At 38.7% G+C, this 27,549-nt stretch overlaps 1 protein-coding gene across 2 annotated transcripts; it reads left to right on the top strand.

The window, feature by feature from the left end:
• Positions 1 to 3,567: 3,567 nt before the first annotated feature.
• PRPS2 (phosphoribosyl pyrophosphate synthetase 2) lies at positions 3,568 to 27,287 on the top strand. 2 transcript variants are annotated; one of them, XM_085052085.1, is made up of 8 exons: positions 3,568 to 3,754; positions 13,394 to 13,577; positions 16,273 to 16,293; positions 19,643 to 19,741; positions 20,800 to 20,924; positions 23,063 to 23,236; positions 26,010 to 26,169; positions 27,003 to 27,287. In XM_085052085.1, the coding sequence occupies exons 1-8, from the start codon at positions 3,633 to 3,635 to the stop codon at positions 27,093 to 27,095; spliced, it is 978 nt and encodes a 325-aa protein (XP_084908211.1). In that variant the 5' UTR covers positions 3,568 to 3,632; the 3' UTR covers positions 27,096 to 27,287. The 2 variants fall into 2 exon arrangements, with proteins under 2 accessions (XP_084908211.1, XP_084908221.1); XM_085052095.1 differs by lacking the exon at positions 16,273 to 16,293.
• The last annotated feature ends 262 nt before the right edge of the window (positions 27,288 to 27,549 follow it).

The following is a 27,549-nucleotide window of genomic DNA, read 5'->3' as shown; positions in this document are numbered from 1 at the left end:
TAGGAGTCATATCTGCTGACAAAGAAAAGTGAAGCTAAGTGATCAAAGAGATTTCAATAGAAGCTGAATAGGACATCACAGAGCTGTGGATCTGAAATAGAAGCAGCAGCTGAAATATTCAGTATTCAGAAAATATCCAGAGGTAACATTAGAAACAATCACTGGAAACCATATACCAAATCCAGGAAGCATTGGGGATTTGGAAGCTGGGAGGGAGATTACTGGAGCTACGTGGAAGTTGGGAACATTGAGGGGAGTTTGAAGCTGTGGGTGGCCAAGATCCTGAAGAAAATGCTAAGTTATTGAGTGGTAGGAACTACTCTAGGGGTTTTAGGACCAAACTTTATGCTTTCTCACTAGGGTTACTCATTTAACAACTTTTTATGTTTTTATACTTGCAGGATAGAACAAGCTTTGGAAGAACCAGATCAGCATTTGAAAACAATAGAATCACAGGTCTCAAAATGCAGAGATAATGTGTTTGGACAGATGTGACTGCAACGCTGTCAGCTGCTGCTATTCCATATCAAGGCCTCTAATACTTGTTGTTTATTCTTCAAGCCAAAGCCTGTGGAGGCAAGTGATCAGAAGCAAATATTAGCTGTTTTTTTTTTTTTTTTTTAAGGAGATTCTGAGAAAATCTTGAAATCATGACCAAAAAAGTACACTAACAGTTAAAAATACACACAGCAAAAATACCCTGCAACTGTTTCTTTTAATTCTCACATTTTTTGTGATTGACGGTTTCGAGACCAGAGTGATTTGCTAATGTTTGATAATTAAATGATGTAACTGAGGGCAGAAATTGGTCAATGGACTTTTTTGCAAAGTATGACTGTGAAAGAAAGGAATGAAATAGCTTGATATTCAGATTGTATTTCCAGATATCCAACAGGGATTTTGTCAGTTCTTTTAAAAGTCTTTTTTTCTCCAGCAGATATCCTCCCATAAAGATATTTTGTAATGGGAAGGGGAAAAAAATAAACAACCCCCCCACCAGTCAGAAGGCAATGTGATACAAAAACCACTAAAGCCCTGAGTTACTTTGACTTGTTCAGGGTGTAACAATTTTTAATATGGGAACTGTAAAGAGAATCATAAAATGAGCTGTCTGCTAAGATTTGCAAAACTGCAAGGCAAAGAAATCAAGATGGGTAAAAAATTTTCAGCTCTATGTAAATCCGAATCTCTCAGTACTCTGATTTCTGCCTCTGATATTTAGAAGTCTCTTATTTTTCCTTGGCTCTCACACCCTTGCTGGAAGTGCATCCTGTTGCAGGAACTGATTTACATATACTTTCTCAGGTCCAGCTGACTCATAGTTGTTTCAGTCTTTGTCCTGGCTAAACTGACCAATATTTAGTGATAGCTAGTTACCAGAAAATAGCATTTTCTTGTTCTTTCCTGATTATTACAGCCTACATCAAACCAGGCTGTTTCTAGCCACGATGTGATGATAAAAGGAAGAAAGCAATTTCCTGTTGAGAGTTTAACTTTTTGCTGCTAGGCAGGTACTTCCCTTATCATTCTCATTTAATCAAAAGAAAAAGAAAGGATTTTTTATTTTCTTTAGAACAACACAAAGCTTCAGGTGGAGATGGCACTAACTTTGGCATTCTGGTCTGCTATTTTAGTCTATGACAACCAAAGGAAAGACAGTCACACTCAGCTTGTCAATCACTATTATTTCTTTTGCAAGACAGCCTCCATGACTAGTTTTAATGATGGCAGTTTCTACATTGCAGCTATGGACAAACGCTAATTAGCTGTTGGGCACAAAAGTTTTAATGGGCTGAAAAGAATTGCCTGGATATCCCACTAAGCCAACAAATAAAGGAATCTATAATAATTATGAGGGCAGGAGTTTTAACTGGATGCATTAGGAAAAAAAAACAGTGGGTGAAGACAATCACCAATTTCACTGCAAGGTTCAGTACTGCCAAATGTATATTAAAAAAACTACTGCCAGTCCAAGTTGTTTTCATGTCTTTTTTCTGGTCCTGCAGACCATTTCAAAAGTTCTGGTGTTGTTGAGTCGACAGTGAAGTATGGTTTTCCTTTATTATGGTATTTTGAAATTGTCCTTTTCTGTCTTGCAACGCTTTTAGTTCTGATAAACCTGAGGTCATATCAGCAAATTTTCCTTTTCACAGATTTGAAACCTGCAGTCCTAATGGCAGCTGTGATGTCCTGTTGCAGATTCTAAAGATTTTAGACTAATCAATACTAAAAATCACAACAAAGTCAGGACAGTGAGCAAAACTTGGAATTGTAAGTAACTCAGAATAAAATGTAGCCTAAAAAAGTAGTCTCTGGGAAAGACGTATGAACTGGAAGAATCACAGGTTTGACTTTGAGATGCTTTATTAGCCTGCGGTGCTGACAGTGAAACACATTTCTTTTTCATTGTGTAAAGAGAAAATACAAAGAGGGCAAGTGGGTGAGTGGGCTAAAAACCAGTCTTTGTATGCGAAGGTATTGGTAATGTATCAAATACCAGAATAGATTCTGGAATTATGCTGTGATAAGTCAAAATACTTATTTTTCCCACTCTTGTCCATAAGCTGCACCCCCTATTTATATTCCCTCTGCAATGATGAGATACTTAGCAAGAAGTGTCTGTGATTTGTGCAAGTATCTGGACTGTTGCAGAATGGGAATGATAGCAACCCAACCTATTAACCCCCAACTCCCCAACCCAAAACATTTATTACCCAGTTGATGACTGAAACATTCTATTTGGTTTGGATTATTTTTTTTTTTAGGAAATTCCTTACTGGAATTCAGTGTTCAGTAAAAGAAAATTACTATGCAACAATGGGGTTTATTTAGTCATGAGTTATCCTATGGATAGAACATAAATAACCATGTGTTCAAGACCCTGCTCCTTGAAGCAAACACTTGCTTAAGGCAGGAAAACTGCGGTGCCTCTGAAGTCACTTAACCAATGCAGCCTATTTCTTTGTATACACACAAGTTCAAACAGCTCTACCTGAAAGCTAAGACCTTTTTGTCTTTGTCAGTTTCCAGACAGCACTTTGCTCATGAGCCTATTTCTAAGCAACAATTGACAAAACCATGCGAATGGAAAACGCGTAGTGTTTATGTATCAGTTGTGGGTTATTTAAGGACAGCTCTGGTAAGTCAGACTAGTTAGATACCTAACTCCTAGCTATAACTGTATTCGGCCATTGCTTTTTCGGGTGACTGTGTCACCTGAACCACATATTCCCACAGGCAGCCGAGCCCCTGTAAGGATCTTCTGCCCGTGCTTCTCTGCAAGTGCGGGAGCTCTGCCCGCCTGAGGTGCAGCCCGGCCGCACGCTGCTCCGGAGGCAGGAGGGAGGCCGGCAGCGCACGGAGCACACCGGGCTCGGAGCTCCGCACGGGGAGGAGGAGGAGGAGGAGGAGGAGGAGGCGGTGGCAGGGCCGCCCCGACCGCCACCTCGCAGCCGCGAAGGCGCTACCTGTGCCCCGGGCGGCCCCGGCTGGCCCCGCCCCGGTCCCTCCCGCTGTCCCGGCGGCGGGGCGGGCCCGCAGCGCCGCTATTTCACCGCGCTGCGCGCTCCCCACACTCCTCTATCGCTCTCGCCGCGGCCCCGACTGCCCGCCCGCCCGCGCTCGCCCCCGCCATGCCGAACATCGTGCTCTTCAGCGGCAGCTCCCACCACGACCTGTCCCAGCGGGTGGCGGACCGGCTCGGGCTGGAGCTGGGCAAGGTGGTCACCAAGAAGTTCAGCAACCAGGAGACCAGGTGCGTGTCTGTGCCGCGGCTCTCCCGCCCCGCTGGCGTCACGGGCGCACCCCGGACACACCCCCGCGCCGGGAGCTGCAGCGGCGGGTCCCGCCCCGCTGTCACCCCGGGCTGGCGGCGGCTCCAGCTCCCCTGCTCCCGTGTCACCCTGGGCTGGCGGCGGCTCCAGCTCCCCTGCTCCCGTGTCACCCCGGGCTGGCGGCGGCTCCAGCTCCGTGTCACCCCGGGCTGGCGGCGGCTCCAGCTCCCCTGCTCCCGTGTCACCCCGGGCTGGCGGCGGCTCCAGCTCCGTGTCACCCTGGGCTGCCGGCGGCTCCAGCTCCCTTGCTCCCGTGTCACCCCGGGCTGGCGGCGGGTCCTGCCAGGGCAGCTGAGCCGGTGCGGGATGGATGGCTCGCTGAGGTGCAGCCGCGGGGGCACGGGCGGTGCGGTGTGTCCTGCCCGGCAACCCTTCCCGGTTGTCCCCCCGTCCCTTCCTCCCGCCTGCGGAGCACGAGCACCGCACGGAGGTGTCCCGGCTGGCTGGTGCCCGCCCAGCTCGGGAGCGCTCCCGTCGGGAGCTGCTTGGGCGGAGGAGGGCTGGCGCGGCCCCGGCCCGCTGAAGAGCATCCTTCCCCCTGTGGGGTGACAGTGGTATTTGCACAGGCAGCCCGTCTGCGACGCCAGGTGCATCCCACCGCTCGCAGATAGTTGACTGTGCAGTTGATCAGCTTTATCTACCTAAACATAAAAAATCATCTTGGTTTTATAAACTACAGGATATCATGAAGTTTTGTAAGTCAGTCTGCATAAAGCAGATGTAAGAACAGGATGGTGATGATGGATTAGACATTTTAAAAAGGGCCTAGGTCAAATCACGCTTGCAGAATTTGTTGCATCTGGTCTTTATTTTGTATCAGCAGCCAGGTGTGTGTGTGTGTGTGTGTGGTGGACCAGTTACAGCTCCTGTAGGGCTCCATTCTGTACTCCAAGACTAGCGGTCATGCATGAGGGTAATACAGTTGTTGTGATGGCCTTGGCTTACTCCTGAGAGTTTCATCATTCCAGGTTCCTGGCCAGCCAAATGTAGAAAGTGACTTTGGTAGCAGTGCAAAAAAATCCTGTGTGAAATTGTGAGGATGGCTTGCTCACCTGGACTCTGAGAATGTGCTTGCCAATGCTTTTTTATCAGTAATGCCTCTCTTTATTAGTGTGTCATCTTTGCTTTCTGACCCACCTATTTAATTTTTCCCGATTTTAATGAAGAATTTTTAGTTGAGATGGCAGTGGTATGTTCATCCCATGAGCTGGTAAGACTGTGTGACAGCTTCTCTATAGATGTGTGAGTCTAGGCTACCAGCTGACTCTGAAACACAAGTTCCTGCTGTAAGTAACTGGCTAGTATCTGAGGTTCTTGTATGTTTACTTTCATCTGTTCTTGTTCTGAATCTCCTGAAAATGTGTGTTTTCATTGCTTCCTTTGAAAGATTATCATGATGTATTCTAAAATTGCTCTCACAAAGCTTGTACTTCTTTTCTGTCTACATTTTTGCATTCTCAGTGCAGTTGCTCTTGTTCTAGTTATCCTCACTGGCACTGCTATAAACCCTCTTCCATTGGTGTTTATGCAATCTAATGTTTGCACACTCTAACTCTTCTATTCATTCCTGATTAAATGAAAGCTTAAATCTTCTCTCAATTCTTTCCAGCCCCATACTCACTTTATTGCTCTTTGATCTCTTTTCTGCATGATAAAATTTAACTTGTGTATTTGGTTGCATGACTTTCTTGCTAGCTTGTCTAATTTTTTTGTAATGTTTGTTCTCCAGAGACACTTATCTTAATCTGTGCTTGAAACATAGCAAACAACAGAACTAAATTGGTTTAGATTTCATCCAAGATAGAAATTTATCTCCAAAGTTTGCATATTTGTTTTATAAGATAATTAAATTCTAGGCTTCAGGATGGGATAATCTCAAGACTGTCATTCCACCTATGTTTCCACATATGGAGTATTCTCTCTTCCATTAAAAAGAAAGGTAGTGGTGACTGCACCATGTCAGTGGTTAGGCTAATCTAGTAGTGCCAGTTTATTGTTTTTAGGCAAGTAGTGATGTAATGTGGTACAGATATGAGGAATGTGTTTATTAAGAAAATGATTTCTGGTTGCTTCTGTCGCAACACTGCAAGGCTGACTTTATCTTTTTTTTATTTCTTTTATTCCCTGAATTAAAATACTTTAACATTTTAAACCTTTAAGTGTGTGGGTTTTGTTTTGTGGGGTTTTTTTTTGTTTTTTGGGTTTTTTTTTCATTTTACAACTTCCTTTTTTTTTGAGATTCTAAGTTCTTGTTTCCCCTTCAGCAAGTAAAGTTTTATCCACTACATAATATTTCAAGTGGATAATTTTTTCACTATTCTTAGTGACTTATTTCAGGATGTTGATTTTCCAGTTTTCAAACTAATGTTCTTAATAAAAAAAAACCCCAGCAATAGTAGTTAGAGAATTCCTCAACAATGTATTTGAAATTAAACTGCAGGTAAAGTTGATACTTACGCAGAGAGGTCCTTTCCTGAGACATCTGGATTTTCAGTCTGTCTATACAGTAAAATTGTGTGTATATGTAAGCAAAAATTCACTTCCTCCTATATAAAGAGAGTCCAGCACAGTCTTTTTTTTCTTTATTTTTTTATTGCTCTTTGATATCTTATTTTGTTGCATTTTTAAATTTATGAGCAAGTGTATTGGCATTGTGAAATACACTTGCAGTATTGCAGAATAGTAGAACCTAATAGTTAAAAAGCTCAAAGAACCCTAAATCTTCCAGTGGCACTCAGCAAACCCCTGTGCAAACAGATAAACCTGGGCCTGAGGGTCAACAAATTCTTGCTTTGTCAGGTCTGTTAAGTTAGCGAGTTGCAGAGAAGATTTAGCTTTTGTTAAAAACTCTGTTTTGCTGTTTTCTGCATTCTCTTAAATATAAATGATGGGTAAATTGATAACTCTGTGCAGCCCTAGGCTTAAATCCTTGCAAAAGGTCCTAGCTGGAAGCCTTTCACTTGAGAGTTGTAATTAGTCTGGCTTGCAGAACAGAGTGGAGGGAAGAGTTATTAAATATTTTGCATTATATTTCAAGTCAAACAGGCTTTAGGTTTTGGTCCCAGTTCTCAGCAGTTGTAAGTGGGTTTGAGAAACTGATGGTGAGGTTAGCCAGGCCTAGGACCATCACTGACAGGCACTGTGGCTAAATAGCCACGTATGTTTCCAGTTCCAGAACATTTAAAATGGGAAAGGCTTCTTGTTTTAATCTGTACTGAGACTGGTCAATCTAGCACTATAACAGTTTTCTTCTAATTTTAGGCATTCAGTATTCTTTCAGGTTCTGTAGCTGGTAAATGTAATGTATGTTCTAGGGAAAGTGGAGGAAATTGCTGGCAGACTCAATCACTGCTCCATTTTTTTCCTCCTTCCCTTTGAACTGTAAGGAGATGCTTTCCTTCAGCTGGCTACTAATGTCAGGCAATGCTACCGAATGCAGTCACAGAGCTCCTCAATAATATCTGGTTGTGGATGATAACTCTGTTATTATTCACAGCTTGTGTGTCAGTTAAGTGACAGCCACAGTGCCGTGGTAGGAGTTTGGGTGGCTCCACCTTACTTATCTGCAAAATAAGGGCTTCAGTGGGGGCTTAGTTTATCTTCTTCAAACCCCACAAGCCAACTGTCATCAGCAGGGTTTTTAGGCTGGAGCAAGAAGGAAGGAATGGAAGTCCTTAAACAGGGATGGCTGTTGGGGTTTCAGCATCATGGAACTCTGTTTGATAGACATGTAACAGATGCATACAGATATTAAACACTGAAGTTTTTTGCAAAATTGTCTCTAAATACACTGAGGTAGTGTTTCATTAGAGTTGATATACAATTAAACCCAAGTGCAGATATTTTTGGTGAGTCAATTAAAAATATAATTAAATTTATCACTTTGTAAATATTTTTTTTACAAGATACGGTATTCTTCCTTCTCTAAAGGCTATTCATATTAACTCTGCCCTTGAAATACTTATTGTTCTCAAAACAGAAGCTGCTCATAGACAGCATTCTTTTGCTCACATATCTCCTGGTGAAAGAAGTTAGTGCTCCCACCCATTCCTCTGAGCTTCCTGGGTTCTTGCTGTCAGATTCACTGGATGAACTGAGTCTTGTAGATTTTTGTGATCCACAACAAAGGAAATTGAAGTCCTGCTTGGCACATGTGAATTTGAAGGCTTCGTACTCTCAGCCTTATTCAGCTGCTGAAGCTGGAGTGTTTCAGAAACTGAAAGCATATGCCATTTAGCTTTTACAGAAGGAAATACGGAACAAATACAAAGGAACGTTGTCTGTTGTATGGGAAAAGCTGTGCTGTTGATATAAGGGCTATTGATATAAGGGCTATTTTCTTGTAAGTAAATAAGTTAAGCTGGATGTTGTGGACTTATTTTTCATTTTGGAAGTTAGGAAAAAGTAGCTGATGGTTCCCTGGATAATTCATGTGAGGATGGGTTTGAGTCTGTTTCACACAAAGCGGAGTAATGAAACCCCAGTTTCATTAGTTCCATGAAGTAAATAATTGAAAAAAATCAAGAGCAGACCTGGAAACTTATATATTAGGGATGTCCAATTTGACACCTGGCTGCAAGTCTTCCTTCCTATCTCCCCATCAGTATCCTTCAATTCTTGTACTGCAATAGTCTCAGATGAGATGTGACCTCACTACATCTCATGTAACCTGGTTCCTTTGGGTTCAGCTGATGTGGAGCCATGAACTGTGTCACTGTTAATGAGTAGATGGTTATGGTGTTTGCAGATCCCTAATCATGGAATGAGCAAGCTCAGGTCATAAACTGGTGTTAGAGCAGCTGAAGGCAGTAGGGATTAGGGACACACTGGGATGTGAAGTGTTTCTTCACACTGGCCTGCTGCTGAGCAAGTGATTCCTGGCTGGGCTGGTTGTGCTCTGCCTCTGTTTCGCTCTCTCCCAGCTCACTTGCACTGTCACAAGCAAAGAGAGACTGGAGAAACAGATCTTACCAGCTTGGCTGAATAAAAATTGTTTTTAGACTGCACACTGTATGTGTTAAAGCCACAACATCACAGTGTTTTGTTTGTATGAGAAGTTGAAGATGCAGCAAATATGGCTAATTATTGCATTGCTCATTTCTCTGAATTGGAAAAGGCCCCAAATCCTTTAAAGCTTTTGGTTTGAGACTTCCAAATTTACCTTGCCATATACTGTGCACTTTTATCTTTGCATAGATGCTAAATACTTGAAATTAAAAAAAAGACCAAAACAAACCCCAAAACCCCATACAAACATAACCAAACCACACAAACAAAAAAATCAAAACAAAACCACAACACCACCTACCCCCCCAAAAAAAAAGCCAAACAAAAAACCCCTGACCTGTGTGAATAATGGATGCCAATCCCACATGATGTGTTCTTAGGTGCAGAGGGTGGTGCTCAGCCTTGGAAGAATTTTTGTACATTTTCAGGCTTCTTAGGCCTTTGTTTCCAAATTTTTGATGGTAGTTTTTGGACTGCATGTGGCTGAACCCAGAACTAGCTCAAGAAAAGGTATTTTCCTCTTGGGGTGGCAGGCTGTGTGCCAGAATGGAGGGTAACAAGATATTTCATATTGTCTGGTGTTTACCATGTGAGTATTCTGAGTTAGAATTGAGCAGATGTTAATGGAGATACAGCAGGGGGTTTGACTTGGAGCTGGTAATCAAAGTGGAAGACCTTAGAGTTGAGGGGAGACCATGGTGCCAGGAGATATGGGATCCCTATAAATGTAAAACCAGCTCTGGCATTTTTATTGTTTTTCTTTGTTGTTTTGCGCTCTGCTGGTACCAGCTTTAATTATGTAACATCCCATCAATTGAAATATTTGCCTAGTAAGTTGAAACTCTTGCATTGAAAGACTTTACTCTGCAAAGTGTGTTCCCAAAGGTAGGAGGTCCAACACACCCTGCTGCTCAGTGCTTGCCATTGGCTGGGTTTCAATGAACTGCAAACTCAGCATGTGGATCCTTTTTATCACTTCTGAGGTATTGATTTTCTTTGCACACTGTATGAGGACTCCAGACCTTCTTTTTTGGCCTCTTCCCTGGGTATTAAAAGGGCCTGAAGTATACATCCACTTTATTGGCATCTAATTTGCTTGAGAAATCCTACTTTTTGTAAGCATGGCTAGAAACTTAGTCTGCTGAAATTAATTAGAGAGCCCTTGTAGAGCCCTTGTAAGTGTATGATTTGAACAGCATCTTAGTTATGTATTTACTTTGTTTACCATTGTAGTCTGCCTCTACATACTTACTTCCCCACAATTGTTTGGTTTTTAGCTGGGATGTACAAATTTTGAATTCCCATCACTATGTTCAGCTGGGAGTGCACTATAAATCTAGCTCAGAAGGAGCTCAGTTTGCTGATACTCCTGATTCTGATTTTTGCCTAACAGATGCTTCAGCCATTGAAATATGTTTGTAACCTAAGTGGGTTTTGTGCCATATCCTTAATTCATGGTTATTAGTCTGTTCAAGTTTCTTATTAAATTGAACTCTCAGACCAGCCCTTTCAACCTGAAGGCAAATACTAACACTTAAACTTGGTATTCATCATATCCTGTCCTATGTCTCTCTCTCAGCTAGAGCCTTGTGCTCCTGGATGCCAAGCAACTGGCTCAGAGTTAATTACTTTTGTGGGATATTGATTTCTGTAAATTTCCCTTTTAAACAGAACTGTGTGCTGTCAGGGTTTTTAATGTACATGTTGTGTTGACTCCTCTTGAACAGAAATTTATGTAAACTGTTACCAAATAGCTGAATTTCATTAAATTGCACAAAACAAACAGAGCTTGTAATCTTGAGGCAAGAGCTTGTTCTTGTGTCCTTCCTCTGTGTCCTATGTGAAATTGTTTAAATAACCTCAGAAACAGTTCATAAGGTCATGATATAGATGGGGGATTTGGTAGTAATGTTAATAAGATAACTGTCACAAAGTTTGAGTACTGTTAGTTTAGTGTTGTCTAACAGATATTGAGATGCAACATTCAAATACCTGATTGTATAGTTTATATAGTTTATAGTCTTTTATTGGTTGCCTGAATATATTTTAAAAAAAAGGGATGGGGTAAGAAAACCTGAACCAAAACAAACCCAAACTGCCAATTCCCTGTCCCACCTCCAGTAAAAAAAGCCCACCACCCAAATCCCCACCAATGTGGTTAGTACAGGCTATATCTGATGAAATACTTACAGCACAATGCCTGGTTACCTTTTACTCTCTGGCTTGGGGAAGGTAAAATAGGCAGCTGTGTGTGTATCTGTTGGTTGAGTCTACAGAGTACCTCTCAATATCAATCTTAGAGAAGATGGATAAGAGATACTGGTCTGTTGCACAGCTCTCTCTTCTTGACTAGGAAGTGTGACTACTCACATTTCTGTGTGATAAATATGTCATTCTAGCTACATAGCTACTTTTTTTTTCAAATGCACTAAGAGAGAAGTAAGTAGCATGTTTGTTTTCTAAGGTGTTTACAAGATGATGTTTATTGGTAGCTCAAGATCATTAGAAAAAAATACAATTAATGACAATGGAAAAATCATCAACTCAGGTCAACTGTTTTAGCCAGACGTATATTTATCTGAAAGTGTACTCCCTGACCTTTTGAAAACTGGTTTTTAGTGATATGAATAGCAGTGACAGTTTTTAAAAGAGTAAAACAACTCTAAGTGTTGCAATTCAGTGTTCTTTCAGTATATAGTGAACATTAAGATCATGTACTTTTGTCACTCAGCCAATTTTTTTCCCAGTATGTAATGTTAGACTGTTCCTTTTTTAACTGCTCCGTCTTTTCCCCTTAGTAATAAAATAATTCTTCTTTGGGCATATTCCAAAAGGTGTGGTATGTGGCAACACTCATTATAAAGCAGGTCTGTGTAACTGCTGAGACAAAGTGCAATTAGAATTTTTTTAAGCCCTCGTGATAACGACAAAGCTATAATAATGATTGCGGCCACATCTGAAAGCTAGTGAGTAGATTCTTCACATGGAGCTGGATTTGTGTTCAGAAAGTCTTCTACTTAAGCCTGGCTAGTTTTTCCAATCATGTATCACACTTAATATCTTCCTGAACAAATGTTATATTGACCAAAATTTTTTCAGCTCTAAAAAGGGAAACAAATGAAGAAAATATTTTGATCAAAACAGTTTTCTCTGAATGACCTCATTCCATTGATCAAAAACTTGGACAGTGAAGTAACAGTTTTATGACCAAAGAAAAAAGTGTATTGTTGGCATGATGAAAGCCTCCAAAAGGTTTCCTGTCATATCTGCAGATGACACTGTCCCTGACCACCTCTGTCCTTCCAGAGACCTGGTGTTTGTTTGATGGTTTGCTTTCTTTTGACATTAAGAAATCCTGCTAGTAACATTCTTAGGCAAAAAATGTATTCTGTTAAGAAGAAAAATTAAGACATCATTTTTATATAGCTTGTTTAGGACTGCAAAGAACTGAAATAGGGAAGCTGAGAATGTGCTCAGCTATCTTGATGGTGATAAATCAAATGTGTGGTTATCATTAAGGTGTTTAAAAGCAACAAATTCCTTTCTGCAGAAAGCTCAAGAGTCTTACACAGCACCCTGAGAGCTGATAAACAAAACTTGTTAGGAGTGTGTTTGACTAGAACAAGCCTCAGCTTTGAAGAGAAATTATTCTACCCACATCTGGGCCATGTGGATGGTTTCCAGTCAGAAACTTCCTTACGTGTGTTTTGGGTAAAGGTGCAATCTTTTAAATAAATGTTCAATATATTCTAGCATTTAATAACTGAGACTGACATAGCAGAGCATGGGTTTGCAAGGTCTGATCACCTACTTATTTAGGAAGTCTGTATGTTTCATGTATGTTGTTTGTGGATTTAGGGAACAATGAAGGTTATTCTGCCATGTTTATATGTAAAGTTTGGAGTAAAAGGTGTGAAAAGCTAATGAGGTTCAGCAGTAGATGTCTTTTGCTTGGATATAGAATCGAGAAAGAATACACATTCAACAATTTTATTTTTCCTGTTTGTTTTATAAGCTCTATTTCATTTTTTGCTTCTGTGGTGTGAGCAGTGGTTGGTCCCAGAATTTGTCTTGAAATCTGTGGAAGAACAAAAAAAAAAAACTTAGATACTATCATAAGGAACCAAAGCATGTAAGCAGAGAGCAAATAGAACAACTGACACAACCTGAGAGTTGAGCCATAGTAAGCTGTTGATTAGCAGCCCTTTTAGCTTTCCTGTAAGGTTTTTGTCTTTTAAAAACACTTTACTTCAACATCACGGTGCAGATTTTATAGCTGTAATTACATGTTGGTTGGTGCTGACCTGATGAAGACCATATTGAATCTAAAGTAAATTTTAGACTGGCTTATATTGAAATAGACTTTGTGTCAAGGAGGCAGTTACTGAAATCATAGTAAAAATATCCTACTCTAAATGGGAAGTTTACAGAAAACCTATGGAAGTTTCTTAAAACACAACTGGATTTTTTTTTTATTATTTTTATTGTTTTTATTTTTAGTAATGCTTTTCCAGTAATTCAAGTGTTGAAATGATCATCTCCTGCTCTTTCAGTGTAGAGATTGGTGAAAGTGTGAGAGGGGAAGATGTGTATATTATCCAGAGTGGCTGTGGAGAAATAAATGACAACTTAATGGAACTACTCATCATGATCAATGCTTGCAAGATTGCATCAGCCTCCAGAGTGACTGCTGTAATTCCATGTTTTCCATATGCCAGGCAAGATAAGAAAGACAAGGTAGGTAAGAACCATGTCATTTTGGAAGGCTTTTGTTCAGCCTGCTCACTTGAAGTTTTTGGAGCTTAAAAATTTTCATAAAGATTTAAGTGATTCAAAAGATTTGATTGTTTTCCTCCCTCCCCCACCCTTTTCTCTTGATAAAATGTTCAGTTATTTTATCTATAAGCGAATCAAGGGAGACAAATTTTTTTTTGCTTGTGTTTTGATAATTGGCATAGCTTCAGTTTGCAAAGAGTAGGTATATTCTATGTGTGGTATATTACTTTGTGGTAGAGTACTTTGGTAGCAAACTTCATTTTATGGGATTGTTTATCCTGCTTTTTCAAAGTTTTTTTCATTTTTTAATCCCTGCAAATATAGAGAGTACACCTTATTAAGCATTTTCATTTCATGAAATTAAATACTAAATTCAAAGTGCTGTAACTATTATGTAGGTAGGTTTTGTCCTACATGGTTAAATAGAGCAAAATGGAAGGAACTGATAAAATCCACAAAACATAGCAGTAATTAATAAAAACATTATTTTATGCTACCAGACAGATTAAAAATAAGTTTTTTATATTTGTAGTAATTATTTTGATTTATTAAGACAAATAATTGTATTGAAACCCAATAAATGCCCTACTGATTTTAGTGCCCTTTTCCTGAATTTTATCTGTCATAACTGATGAATATATCAGTTCAGCCAAGTTGGTAACACATGGTTAACCTCTGTGGGAAGTGAGACTAATTTTAAAAAATATAGAACTAGTCTTTCTATCCCTACTGTATAGAGATACAGTACCTACAAAAAAAACTGTATAGAGATACAGTACCTGCAAAAGTTTTTTGTACCTACAAAAAACTCCCTTTGATAGGTGATATGAATAGTACTTTTACCTAAACTCACTTGAAAAGAAATAATAAGAAATATGAATTTGGCTTTAAAGACTGGATTTCAGTGATTGTATTTTGGGAAAATTGCCTCTCTCATTTATTTCCTGTAAATGGACTGCCCCCTTTCATTCACTTTGAGCATCAATCAAACCATTCTGAAAGCTTTCTGTTGTTCTTTATATTCTTTTATATTAAAAAAAAACCATAATAGGACTGAAATAATGGAGAAGCTAAAAATAATAGCAGATATTACAAAAGATGTAATAGCCAGCCTGGGATGTCTAAGAACAAAACTAAAAGAACTTATTTTCTGGTATATGAATTCTGTAAGTGCAGACTCTGTAATACCATACTAATACTATGAGGGTCTACATGTTATACTTCCAAAAATGGAATTCAGGAGTTAAAAAGTAATACCCCATTCTTTGCCTACATCTCTTTGTACTTATTTTTTGCTGTGTTTTGTATTGGATGATGCTTTCCCTTGATCAGAAGAGGTGAAATACTTTATATCAAAAGACCTTGAAAGGGTGCCAATAAGCATTTTGTTGAAAAGAAGGGAAAGCATCTCACTATGTTTTGATTTCCCACTTCATTTTGGGAGGTTCTGCTGTACCATCCTCTAAGTTCTTGCTGTGGGAAAAGGATGAGTATATTCCAAATTTTCCATGCATCTAAATTTTCTTGTCAAGGGTACCCAAACTCCATGTGGCAGACTTCCAGAGATATTTTAACCCCCCAGTGTGGTGGCACAGCATGCCATCCAGGAGCACTTTGTATTTTGGAAATGCCATCTCAAGATGGATAGCCTAGGACAGTGATTTTGGTTAATAGAGATTTTGAGATTTTTTTTTTCCGGACTGTTCTCTATGTATCACTGAATTCTGCAGTTGTAGGCAAAATATTTTTTTTGTTAGTGGAGGTTTTTTCCCCTCTGTTTTGCAATTGAGAAAATGTTTGCCATCTGTGGAAATTAGCCTTGGTAGTTGACCTTCATGTTGCAAAGTAAGCTATAATATAGCTGTCAACATTGGGCAGCTTATTGACAAGGACATCTTCCCTCTTGCTGTTGGATTGCATCAGATCACTTGGTCTTTGACCCATGATGAGTGCACAAGCTTTGTGTGCTGCCTGAAGTGTCAGTAAAGTGCCAGCCATTTTCTTCCTATGATTGTACACAGATTTTCTTCTGTGGTGAAAGACATTGCTTTAGTTTGCTTGACTGTGAACTGAAGCAGTATAATCTTCACTAGGTGGGTGCTGTTTTCTGGTTTGAATTTAAGTTATTGACATTAGTTCGTTAAGAACTAAATAGACTGAGACCTTGCTGCTTAAAATAATCATGTATTTGTCATTCCACTGGTGCAGTTATGATTAATGAGAACAATAAAGTGCTCTTCATTTATTTATGTAAGGACAGGGCCTTCCAGTAAAAATCTTAGTCTGAACAATCTAATCTACTCTGAAAATTTTAGCACTAAACCTGGACTATCTTTAAATGAGAAACAGATTGGAAAAAAAAAGGCTTACTAAAATCATAAAAAAGTCAGTAAATTAGTTTAGACTCAGTCAAGTGCTGCCCTAAACTAGGACATTTCTGATGAACAAGCTAGCTAAACTTAAAAATAGCTCAGGTTTTCTGTGCTTTGACCATAACTGTACTTATGCATCCTCCAATTATGCTAACCCTACAAGCTGTGGGCAGGACACATTTATGTAGGATGCCACAGAGATGCCTTTGAGATAAATTAGAAGTACAGTGACAGGTGAGTTTGGTGTTCTACAGCTCATGTAACTTTGTTTTTTTGATTTGTAGAAGGGGTCCGTGGAGCGTTGGGTAGGTATCTTTTTTTTTTTTTTTTTTAATCTAACACCATGCATTTCCACTAATATGGCCTTGAAGGGTGAAACTTACTGGGTTACATTATGTATAACTAGGAACATTCTCAGTTTCACTTCTTGATTTCAGTTGTGTTTCACCTAGGCCATGACAGTAATCCTGTGGAATAGTTTGCTACAAGAAAACTCCTAGTTAAAAATTTATTCGGACATTCAAGATAATGGCTGTCAACTTCTGAGGCTTCAAAGCATATCTCATTTTTGAAATTATAAATTTGGGTAATACATTAGTGAACATTCAGTATCCATACACTTCACAACTGGCTTTCTTGGAAGTGAAAGTTCCAGTTATAAATCTTTGGGGTTTCTTTGCCTTTTTTTTCTGTTCAGCATGCATGTGATGAATATTGAGCAAGACAATGTACTAAGATGCTTAAAGGCAACAGAGCTTTGATCTTGATGGACAACTTTTATTTTCAGCTATCTGTCCATTGCACAGTTACTCCTCTGAGGTTGTTTATATTAGCCTTGTGAATTCCCCTTGCCACTGGTAATTCGTGTGATTTTTTCGCAATTTAGTTTCTGTATATAATCTAATGCTGCATTTCATACTAATAATTCTGAAAATAATCTAAAATAACATCAAAGAATTGAGCAATGAATACTGTGAATCTGTGTTTTTACCTCTTTCATCAGAAGCAAAGCTTATAAACTACATAAGAAAAATCCTGAGTTCTCATCCACCTTTGTTATCCAAATTTCTGAATAATGAGGCCAGGTTATCTGAGGTTCCTATGGATATATTTATTTGATTTTAAAATAATCTTCAGTTTGGATCATATTGTAGCACAAAACTTACTTTCTATGCAAGCAAGCAAATCTTAAACGTGTCATTTGGGTTTTCTTTTAATGCACAATTTTGTGTAAAGGAAACTGTCAGCTGCAAATTTCTGTTGTCTTAATCTATTAGCCCATTCTTGAGAAACAGGTACTGGTGTATGGCTATTTTTCCTTCCAAGACCCTTTGTCCACCAACACGTAGGCAATCTGTGATGTGTGCATATCTGCTAAAACAAGTTACCTAGTGGTAAAACTTCAAGTTCTTCCTTCTGGGAAGGCAGCTTGCAAGGCCAGCAGCTGAAAGAAGTACCAACTGGTAACGTATGCATAGTATGTGATGCAGGAAACTGTTTTGTTTGGGCTTTTTTTGTGATGGTGGTGCTCATGATATTGATACATGAGACAAACAGAATGGTATTTATATTGAACAGAAATGAAAAAATTAGACAATATTCAATGTGCTAGATGGAGCGGAAATGGCAAACCACGCTCTAAGAATGTAATTTGCCTTTAGCTGCTAGCCTGAACTAGTTACTTGTTTCTACCAGTGTGGGTGGTCCTGATTTGCCATTTTCCTTTCTCTTCTGTTTGAGCTGACTCACCAGGCTGTTGGTTCAGACAGGCCCTACTGTACAGCACAAGGGAAGTGTCTAGCCTGGAAAGATAGGATAGTACAAGCAGGGGAGAAAACCTCTCATTTCAGCATCACCTGTTAGTCCAGCTCAGTGGAAGCATTAAAATACATCTTTGCAAAGAGCTGGTAAGAGAACACTGCAATAGAATGAATAGTGTAGATAGTAAATATTTCGTTTGTTATATGTTGACAGAGATTTGAGAGTATTTTGAAGTTCAGCTTAAACATATCAGATGCTAAGATGAGCTGAAGTGATCAGGAATTCAAATGGCATGAACAAAAAATTGGTGCCAATAACAGAAATATCCAGAAAGCTTTGGACAACTTAGATAACTGAACTTAAATGAAGAACAGCATTGTCCTCAGAAAGTGGAAAATCAACTGTGCTGAAGCACTAATGATGATAAACTCTTCTGGAAGCTATGTGCATCTGAATCGCAGAGATCTAGGGAAGTGCTGGCTGTTGCATCTACTTTCTGTGTATCTTACACAGACTACATAGTGGTGATGTTCTGTGAAACACAAGACCCAAGGGGGATGGTTTTCAAAATTAAGAATTTTAGTAATGGTTGTGATAAACTTGATCTAGCCATAAAACAAGACTGCAGTATCTCAGTTGCTGTTCTAGAAGTATGTTGTCAATCTGCAGGTTAAAACAGAGAAATTACAAGTTTCCACCCCAGCTAGCAAAAGTTTTGAGGAAAAGATTGGCTTCTTGATAGGACACAGATGGAAAAGCATCCAGGCTAAATTGTCAGTAATTCAGCTTATTGTCACTTATGCCCTTGAGCATCAGTGGAAGGAAAGCAGAGATACTCTAATTGTGTATATGGGGTGGAAGGAGAGGAGGTTCCTGGGAGGTTTTTTGATGAAGAGATGTAGCAGGAGAGAACACTGTGCCAGCACAAAACAGTCTGATACTGAGATGGAAACTCTGACTTGCAGTTCTGCCATCATGCTAATGTTATTGCCAGCTATTAGCCTTATTTAAAGATTAGCAAAAAGGAAGCAGGAGGTTTTGTTTACTAATTCAGTTAGAGAAAGTTGTCTAGGGCAACACAGGTTTTTTCAGAACTTAAAAAATATGAAAAAAGCTTTGGAGTAATTAAATAAAAAGTTAGGTATCCTCCATAGATTCAATTTGTTTTTTTTGTTTGTTTGTTTGTTTTGCTTGTTTGCTTGTTCTGCATCCTCAATGCTTTTAAAAAGCTCTTGACATTGGCATTAACTTTGCTAATAGGATTTTTATTCTTCTTTCATTCTTTCTACTTAGGATTTCTTCATCACCCCTTTGTCCCTTTTGGGAATTGCAGACTCCTAATTGAGTCCAGGAATTAAGCATAAATTAACAAAAAAAAAGGTCAGGGTAGAAGACCCCTGCCAACAAGAATCTGCTACAAGCTTTACTGTGTCGTGAAAAAATGCTTGATACTAACATTGTTTAAAAGCAGTGTTTCCAAAACTTGGGTTCATTTTGCCTTTGATCTTTGGGTTTTGCAATGTTTCTTAGAAAAAGATAGAATGAGGTGTTTAAATAGAGTAGAGACTCAGAAATTGTCTATCTGCTATAGAAAAGCTAGCTGAAACTTCTAAGTAGAAGAATTGGAAAACTATATCCCAAATTTTATGTCTTTAGTACAAAACCCTATTAGGCAGATGGTGCAAACTGATTCAGATATTCCTAAATGCTTTACTGAGTTTCAAAACCCTAGTAGCAAGATTGACAAGCTAGTTTGGCTAAAGTTCTTGAGCTATTAATATCTAGATTCCCAATAATTTAAGGGAAAAAACAGTAAAAGTAACTAGTCTTCTGACTCCTTGCATCTAGTTGAAATATTTTAAAAATGTAAAACATTTGTGCTTTATTCCTCAGAGTCGTGCACCAATCTCTGCAAAACTTGTTGCCAACATGCTGTCAGTAGCAGGGGCTGACCACATCATCACCATGGACTTGCATGCCTCTCAGATCCAGGTAACTGTTGGTTCTTACTAGTTGTGCCTAGAAGCTCTACTGAATTAATGTGACAAGCTAATAGTGATTCTCTGGGGTTCTGTCATTATTTTGAAAGTCTGTGTACAGAACTCGCAGGGTTCAGAGGAAGTCTTGCTACCTGTTTCTAATTAAATTCCCTTTTAGAAAGAGACCAGTCTTGATTTAATGGGGTGATTTTGCAGTTACTTCAAATATTTATGTATTGGAGTCTTCAGCAGAATTTGCCAAGTCTAATGTAAAAGCTTCCAGAGCATACAATATACTGGCTTGGGGCAAGTTCTCTTAATCTTAGCCTTGTCAGAGATTATAGTGTCACCCTAGGTAGAGTTTTGTTGTTACAGCCAAGGGTACGCTATTCTCTTAAAAGAAGTGGAGATGGAACCTGGCAACCCTTATCTGGCTTACTGCTGAATCCAGCAAATCACGAAACCTTTTCCTCAGACACAGAAACACATAATTTGTCATTCTCATGTGTAACTTGTTTTTAGAGAGCTTATTTTTATAGAAAATACCATATCGTCCCGTTCTGGCATTCCATTTTAATTAGGATTTCTTATTATGCTAGATGGCTGTCACATAAATAAAAAGGTCTAACAGAGATTTCTTGTCTTTACAACTTGCACGGAGACAAGATTCCATTTTAGTTTGAGTCTTCCACATGTTGAAATACTGCTGTTTGTGTCAAGCAGTTGAGATTTATGGAAGTTGAGTATTATTCACTCGATTTTTTGGGAGCTTTTCACTAACATGAGTTTACTTGAGTGCCTGGAGGTGATCATCTTTTATGATTTTTGTAGCAGCTGAGAACATATGTTTTCTGTTTCACTACTCTTGGATGATATTTTTTAGAGACCTTTAATATTTATTTTACTTCAGCTACAATTGACATAGTATCAGATGCAGAACTAGGCCAGTGTAAAATACTAATTGAAGTTCTACCATTTGTGAAAGGCAAAGGTTTGATTCTTTCCCTTTGTCTTCATTCCAGGTAAGGTACAAACACATATTCATGAAACTCTCTTTCTCTTTTGGACTAGGGTTTCTTTGACATTCCAGTAGATAATCTGTATGCAGAACCTGCAGTCCTGCAGTGGATTAAAGAGAACATTCCCGAGTGGAGAAACTGTATCATAGTCTCACCTGATGCAGGTGGTGCAAAAAGGTACTATACAAGCCTAGAACTATTAGATGTACATATAGTTAGTGGTTAATGATCTAGATTGTCTAGCCTTCTGTATTCATCTCTGAGCTGTGCAAGATAGTGTGTACCTCACTGATTAATCCAACTGCATTGTAGAAACAGAACTAGTTCTTCCTATGTTGTTCATGCTTGAAAACATTCCGGAGCTTTCTATACTCTAAAGAAGATATTTTTCTCTCTCCCTGGATATGGCCTCATTAGCTGAATCCCTCCACCAGAGGGAAGAGATTTTTCCTGCTGCTTGCTTCTTTAGTCCAGTTGCTGCACCTCTTCCTGCTTCGCTCTGGAATTGCCTAAGCTTCCCTTCTCTGTCAAAGCATATGGCCTATTCCCACTGTACCTGCTGGCGTTTAGGTAAGAGCTTGCTTGACTCATATTTCTTTTTTTCTTTACATTATTGCATTCCAGATGTAAACCTGTTGACCCCAAGTTTTGCACTATACATGCTAGAAAAAGGGAATTAAAGTTTGAGTAGCGAAAGGTAAAAATAGAAAACTTAGTTTATTGGAGGTTTTTCTTCATTCACAGCACGTGTTGCTCATTTAGCAGACTCTGTTTTATTTGGTATTGACTGAATGTAAACCAATGCCAAAGCTCAGACACAGACTGGCTGGTGAGGTCATAAAGCATGCCATGGAGGCAAAATGCTTATTCTCAGGTTTTATTGCTCATGCAGCTGCTGCAGAGGGAAAGACAAATGAAGCAGGAATTGTGTAAGCTCGTAACAATTTAAATATCTGAAATGTAGTAGGGGGAAAAATGTGAAAGATTGTCATAATTTGATTTTAAGTCCTTGAGTCTGTTGTGAGTGTTCATGTTGTAATGATTATTAGTGAAATAAGACTAAGTATAACTCCTAGTTGTTCCTTTTTAGATTAATCAAGTTAAGGATGTGAAGAACATAGAAAGCATTCTAAAAGATCACTTAGTTAAATTTCTTTGTTCATTCCTGTCAGGATACTTTTATTTTGCAGTTGGCTTTCTTCTTGTTGGGTTTTTGTTTGTTTTTATTTTTTTTAAACAAAATACAATCTTTGCTCACAATTCAAGTCAGGAGACAGATTTTTTTTTCCCCTACCAAACATTTGTGCATTATGAAGTTAATCAAAAGAGTTTATTTTTCAAGGCTCGCTCTGACTGCATTTAATATAGATAGATACAGTCTATCTTTAGTATCTTTCTGTTGTAATGCCTCTGAGGTATTGAGACTTGCTATGAAATTACACTATTCATAAAAAATGCCAAAATTTTTGATTTTTTTTTTTTAGTCATCCATGTGTTTATATACAGTAACTAAAAACTTCATATTTAAGTGGTAAAGAAATAAAACTGTGTTCTCCATTAACCATGCATGTTAATAATCTTGTAAACAGCCTTCTAAACATAGTCTAAAAAGACAGACTACAAGGTTGCATCAGCATTTAGAAAAAAAGCACGAAATTTTTTATTCCTATGTCTTCATACCGAAGGGCTCTATTATATTAAAAAAACTGAAAAAAGCAATCTGAAGTCTGTAACAAGTTAAGTTTATTATTGGAAGTTTGGCCACCAGAGGTCACCCTGAAGAGTTTTAAAAGATCTTTGTCAAGCAGATGTATGGTAAGGGAATTAATGAAGTGACTTGATTACTAGTCAAGTACTGTGAAAAGAATTATTAATCACTACTAACTTTTTTCCCCTTTGGCTTGGTTTCAAATCCTGCAATGGTATTTTTCAGTTAGAATGTTAAAGTGCACATTCCCGGAGGCTTAGCATTTACTTCCCTGTACTTTAAATTACCTAGTGTGACTAGTATTGCAGCAGCTTAATAAAACTTGTGAATAACTGAAATGTTTTCAAAGCCAGGCACTTAATGGCAGAAAAACAAAGTCAACTCAATTAAAAAATTGATTTTTGGGGTATAGCTTAGGATGCTTTGGTTGTATTTATTAGCAATGAATTAAGGTTGTTTGTATCTGTCTCATTCCTTGCAAAAGTTTTTGCTGTGGTAATTTGAAAGCCAGAAGACAAAAACTGGGTTTTGTGCAAATACATATATATGACTGTTTTTTCTTTTAAATTTTTTCTCTTAATGTGGCGTATTTCTTCCTGTAACATAGGGTTACTTCAATTGCTGACAGACTGAATGTGGAATTTGCTCTCATCCATAAGGAAAGAAAGAAGGCAAATGAAGTGGACAGAATGGTCTTGGTTGGTGACGTAAAAGACAGAGTGGCAATACTTGTTGATGACATGGCTGACACATGTGGCACAATATGTCACGCAGCAGACAAGTAAGTATTATTTTGGTCTGGCCCACTGTCTCACTGTGCTGCAACCTGCAGACAGCTGATGGATGCAGTTGTCCTCAAAGCCTGTAACCCAACCTCACCTCTGTAGCATGAAGTCATTCTGATCCTTGAGTCTATAGGTAGGAGTTCTAAGTCACAGTTCTGATTGTGTCCTTCTTTAGAACATGAAATTGAGAAAATATTGACAGGAATATATGATCTGTACTTAAGAAGAGCACAGAATAAATAAAATGTCATATAACTTGAAAGGGACTTGGGCCATCTAGTGCACCTTGCAGTTCTAGGGCAGAAACAACAGATCAAAAACCATTCCCTCCTTGAACCTCATCATGAAGCCTTTCCACTCTCCTTTGGCACTATTTTACAAAGCTTTACTGGATTTACACTAAAGTATTTTCTCCATAGTGATTAATGCAAATCTAATGTTAATCTTCAATGTACATCTTAAGTATGAAACTACTTGTCCTTTTCATCTGGGGAGCTGAGAATAAGTTTTCCTGTCTTTTGTCTGAAAGTTAGTTGAAGAGTTCTCATTTCCTTGAGTTTGTTCAGCCTTTCCACAAGGTTTGTAGACTTGTGCTCAGTTGTGATGCCTTCTGGATTCCTTCCAGCTGGTCCACTTATTGAAGTGAAGCCTGTGAATGTAGACCCACTGTCTTAACTACGGCTCTAGCCGTGCTAAGTAGAAAGGATTACTTTATGGTTTTCCAGTTGCCTTTATGCTGGTCCATTTCAGGTTAGCAGTAGGGCTGTCTCATGTCCATGTGGTTCTCAACCAGCTCCCCCAGGTCCTTTTCCACCAGGCAGCTCTTCAGCCTCTCTTCCTCAAGCCTGTAGCACTTCATAGGGTTGTTGTGACCAAAGTGCAGGACCCAGTGCTTGGCCTTATAGAGCTTCATACAAATAGCCTCACCACATTGATCCAGCCTGTCCAGAGAGACCTCTGCAGATGCAGAGCCTTCCTGCCCTCAGGGAGATCAACTCTTCCACCCAACTTGGTATGATCTGCCCTCAACCCTCTTGTCCAGATCATTGATAAAGTTGTCAGATGGGATTGGCCCCAGGGGAACCCCACTAGTGACTGACTGCTAGCTGTATATAATTCCATTCACTGCCATTTTCTGGGCCCAGCCATCCAACCAGTTTTTTACCCAGTGAAAAGTATACCTGTCCACATTGCTACAGGAGAATGCTGTGGGAAATGGTATGAAAGCAGCATGGTGACTTTTAAGTGACCTAGACCTTGTTCATGGTGGCTTGAAATAAAGATAATCCCATGAGTTTACAGAGTTTAGTTGCAGACTTGCTGTTTGCACCTAGATAAAGGATGTCAAAAACTCACAGAAGAGGGATTCATATACTTTTATGTTTCTTTTCAGTTTCATGGAAATTTAATGAAATTTTGCAGATGTTGTATAGTTGTTTGCTATCTGCATTTACACCTCAAAGTATTCTTCTAGGCTGTGCCCTTTGCAGACCAAAATCACAAATTGCCTAGCCAACAATTTTTTTATACTCCTGTGCATAGAGGAAGTTAATTCCTGTCAAAAAGACCTTTATTTCTTTCCTCTTTTGAGAGAAACACTCTTTATTTACGTACAGTACATTTCTAGAGACCAAACTGTCAATCACCTTCAGTGTATCTGCAGTGTTCACTAAGATGCTTTTGCTTGAGTAATGCTGCCTTGTATCATGTTCTTGGCATGAACTAGTGCTTTTCATTAATGTCAAATCCAGGTGGGATGCACTTTGTGTATAATTAGACTTGCTCACCAAAATACTTCTAAGAACTCTTTTTATTTGAGCAATCCAGATGCATATCAAGCAGATGGACTAGGAAATAGATTTTCAGATACAGCAGATCAACTTGCTAAAGTACAAACTCAAGTACACACGCTTGGTACATGCTCACCCTGTTGTAATGCATACTCCTTGTAGGCTGCAGCTACTAAATGTATTGCTGAGAATGGCCAGAAAACTTTGATTCTGTTAAGTCATTCAAAATGAGATGATGTTTCTGTGGTTATGTCTTTTTTTTTTTCCTCTCTTATGCTTCCTCCTGTGCCTTTGTGATGATCTGATAAAATGCCATTCCTCAGGGTCTCTGTTTCTAAGACTAGAAAAGCAGGTAGGACTGAGCATCTGGAGGCATTGAGGCCACTAGAAACTAAATTAGGATATTTTGACTCATTCACAAGGTGTTCTAGTTCTTTGATTTATATTTTTTTCCTCCTCATGCCTCACTTCACTGTGTGCTTGGATCAGCAACATGTCTTCCCACAAACTTGCAGTAAGCTAGGCTTTTAATCATTAACATTTCTTCTTCCTCAGAAACTCCTTCCAAGCAGAACTGTTTGAATTGCAAATGAAAATAAAGGTGGACAATTATGGAGGCACAATAGAGTTATGAATACTGCCATCCAACCCACTTAATTTTTGCCTGGTTAAGATAGGAAACTTGTACTGGCATTCATTTCTGTGTTGTGCTGATATGGTCAAAAGTGCAACATTTTAGATTAGTATCACTGCTGATAATAATAACTTTTTAATTTAATTATAATTTTTGTTGGGGATTTTTTTGAGACACTTAATTCAAACTTTTTCAGGTTATAAAAATACCTGAATTGTTTTTTAGATATATTATACGTAGGACTTTGTAAGTAAAATGTATTTCAGAGATTTGTATCCGGCTTCATCTATGGGCATGTATGTTAACATGCATCACAGCAGGCTATTTTTGTGTGTTTACTGTTAGGTTACTGTCTGCTGGAGCGACTAAAGTTTATGCCATTCTGACTCATGGCATCTTTTCTGGTCCTGCCCTCTCTCGGATTAATAATGCATCGTTTGAGGCTGTTGTGGTAACTAATACAATCCCCCAAGAGGAGAAAATGAAACATTGCCCAAAAATACAGGTACCGTGGTATTTTTGTGTCATTTCTTTAAATTTGGGATTTGTATCTTACTGCTCACTGGTGCTAGAATTTGTGCCTGGAGAGGAAATTAATATTGTTAAATACATTGTTTGCAAAGCATTTTGCTAAAACATGCTAAAAAACTGTTTTAAGGGGCTCAGGTAATACAATAGAGCACTGCAAAATATTTGGTACTTGCCACACCTTGAGTATACTTGATTGTGAAAGAGTGACACATGTAAAATTGACTGGTCTTTTTTTGCCAATCAATATTAATCATACACTATTGGCATGTAGGAACTCAGTTATTGTGTTGGGGAGGCCACAGATATCATTGACTTTTTTTCTTGAAAAATACTAACGGAATTCTTCTGGAAAGTCATGTGTCCCATTTGGAGGTTTTCCTCAGTAAAGAGTGGAGAAAAGCATGAATGACTGAGGTTTTAAATGCATTATTGGATTTTTTAAAAGCTTAATATTTATTTAGTATTTATTGAAACAAGGCAAACACTTAAAAAGGTTCCTTTAAACATATTTGTGTCAAGCAGACACTGCCATCTGATGGCAAGAATAGTGGGGCTTTTTGACAACATGCCCTTTGTCAGAAGTTCTCAACAATATGACTGTTCAGTGATCCTAGTCAATGCTTTCTTACTTGGTATTATTGCAGTTCTTATGTATATGTTCCATACCTAAAGCTTTAATGTTATATTACTTCCTAGTAATAAAAAACAACACAAAGGTAGATGGATTGATTGTTTGTATGTTTATAAAGTGCATAGTTTATTGCTTTTGGCATGCCATAACATTTTTCTTCTCAATTTTTCTTTCAGTTTATTGACATTTCCATGATCCTGGCAGAGGCAATTCGAAGAACACACAATGGTGAATCTGTGTCTTACCTGTTCAGTCATGTCCCCTTGTAACTGCAGGGGTTTACACTACATCTTTGCAAAGGTCTCTTAGGCTAGCTCTGTTTTTAACAACGCACATCAACCATGAGAAATTAGTATCTTTGTGCAATTCGAGAGCTTGTACATTTAATTGTTATACTTGTCCTGTAATTACCATTTGTTCTTTGTAAATGGGCAATAAATCTCCATCTTGCAGAAACCTTATGAATTCCCTTGAGAGTCTGGAAGTCTTATGTGTTGTGTAAATTCTTCTGTGTGCCTGTTCTCACTTTCTGCTAAACTGCTGCATCAGATCCATTTTTCTATACAGAACTACAAACGGTTCACAGAATTTTATACACAGGATGTATACATGTAAGATCATTTTCTGTGTTAAGCTGAATGCTACTGACTTGAGTTTCCCGTGTCTATTAATCTGTTGGTCAAACAACTGGGTTTTTTTGTTTAAGTGCATGAACAGTATTTT

Source organism: Lichenostomus cassidix, chromosome 1 (genome assembly GCF_008360975.1).
Source record: "Lichenostomus cassidix isolate B80296 chromosome 1, HeHo_3.0, whole genome shotgun sequence".
Lineage (NCBI taxonomy): Eukaryota > Metazoa > Chordata > Aves > Passeriformes > Meliphagidae > Lichenostomus > Lichenostomus cassidix.
This window is presented reverse-complemented; position numbering and strand designations above follow the sequence as displayed.

Excerpts from the sequence above, each read along its gene's own strand:
- PRPS2 (XM_085052085.1), top strand. The coding sequence starts at position 3,633 with ATGCCGAACATCGTGCTCTTCAGCGGCAGCTCCCACCACGACCTGTCC. Across the intron at positions 16,294-19,642 it reads AGGGGTCCGTGGAGCGTTGG|AGTCGTGCACCAATCTCTGC; the intron begins GTAGGTATCTTT and ends TTTATTCCTCAG. Across the intron at positions 23,237-26,009 it reads ATATGTCACGCAGCAGACAA|GTTACTGTCTGCTGGAGCGA; the intron begins GTAAGTATTATT and ends GTTTACTGTTAG.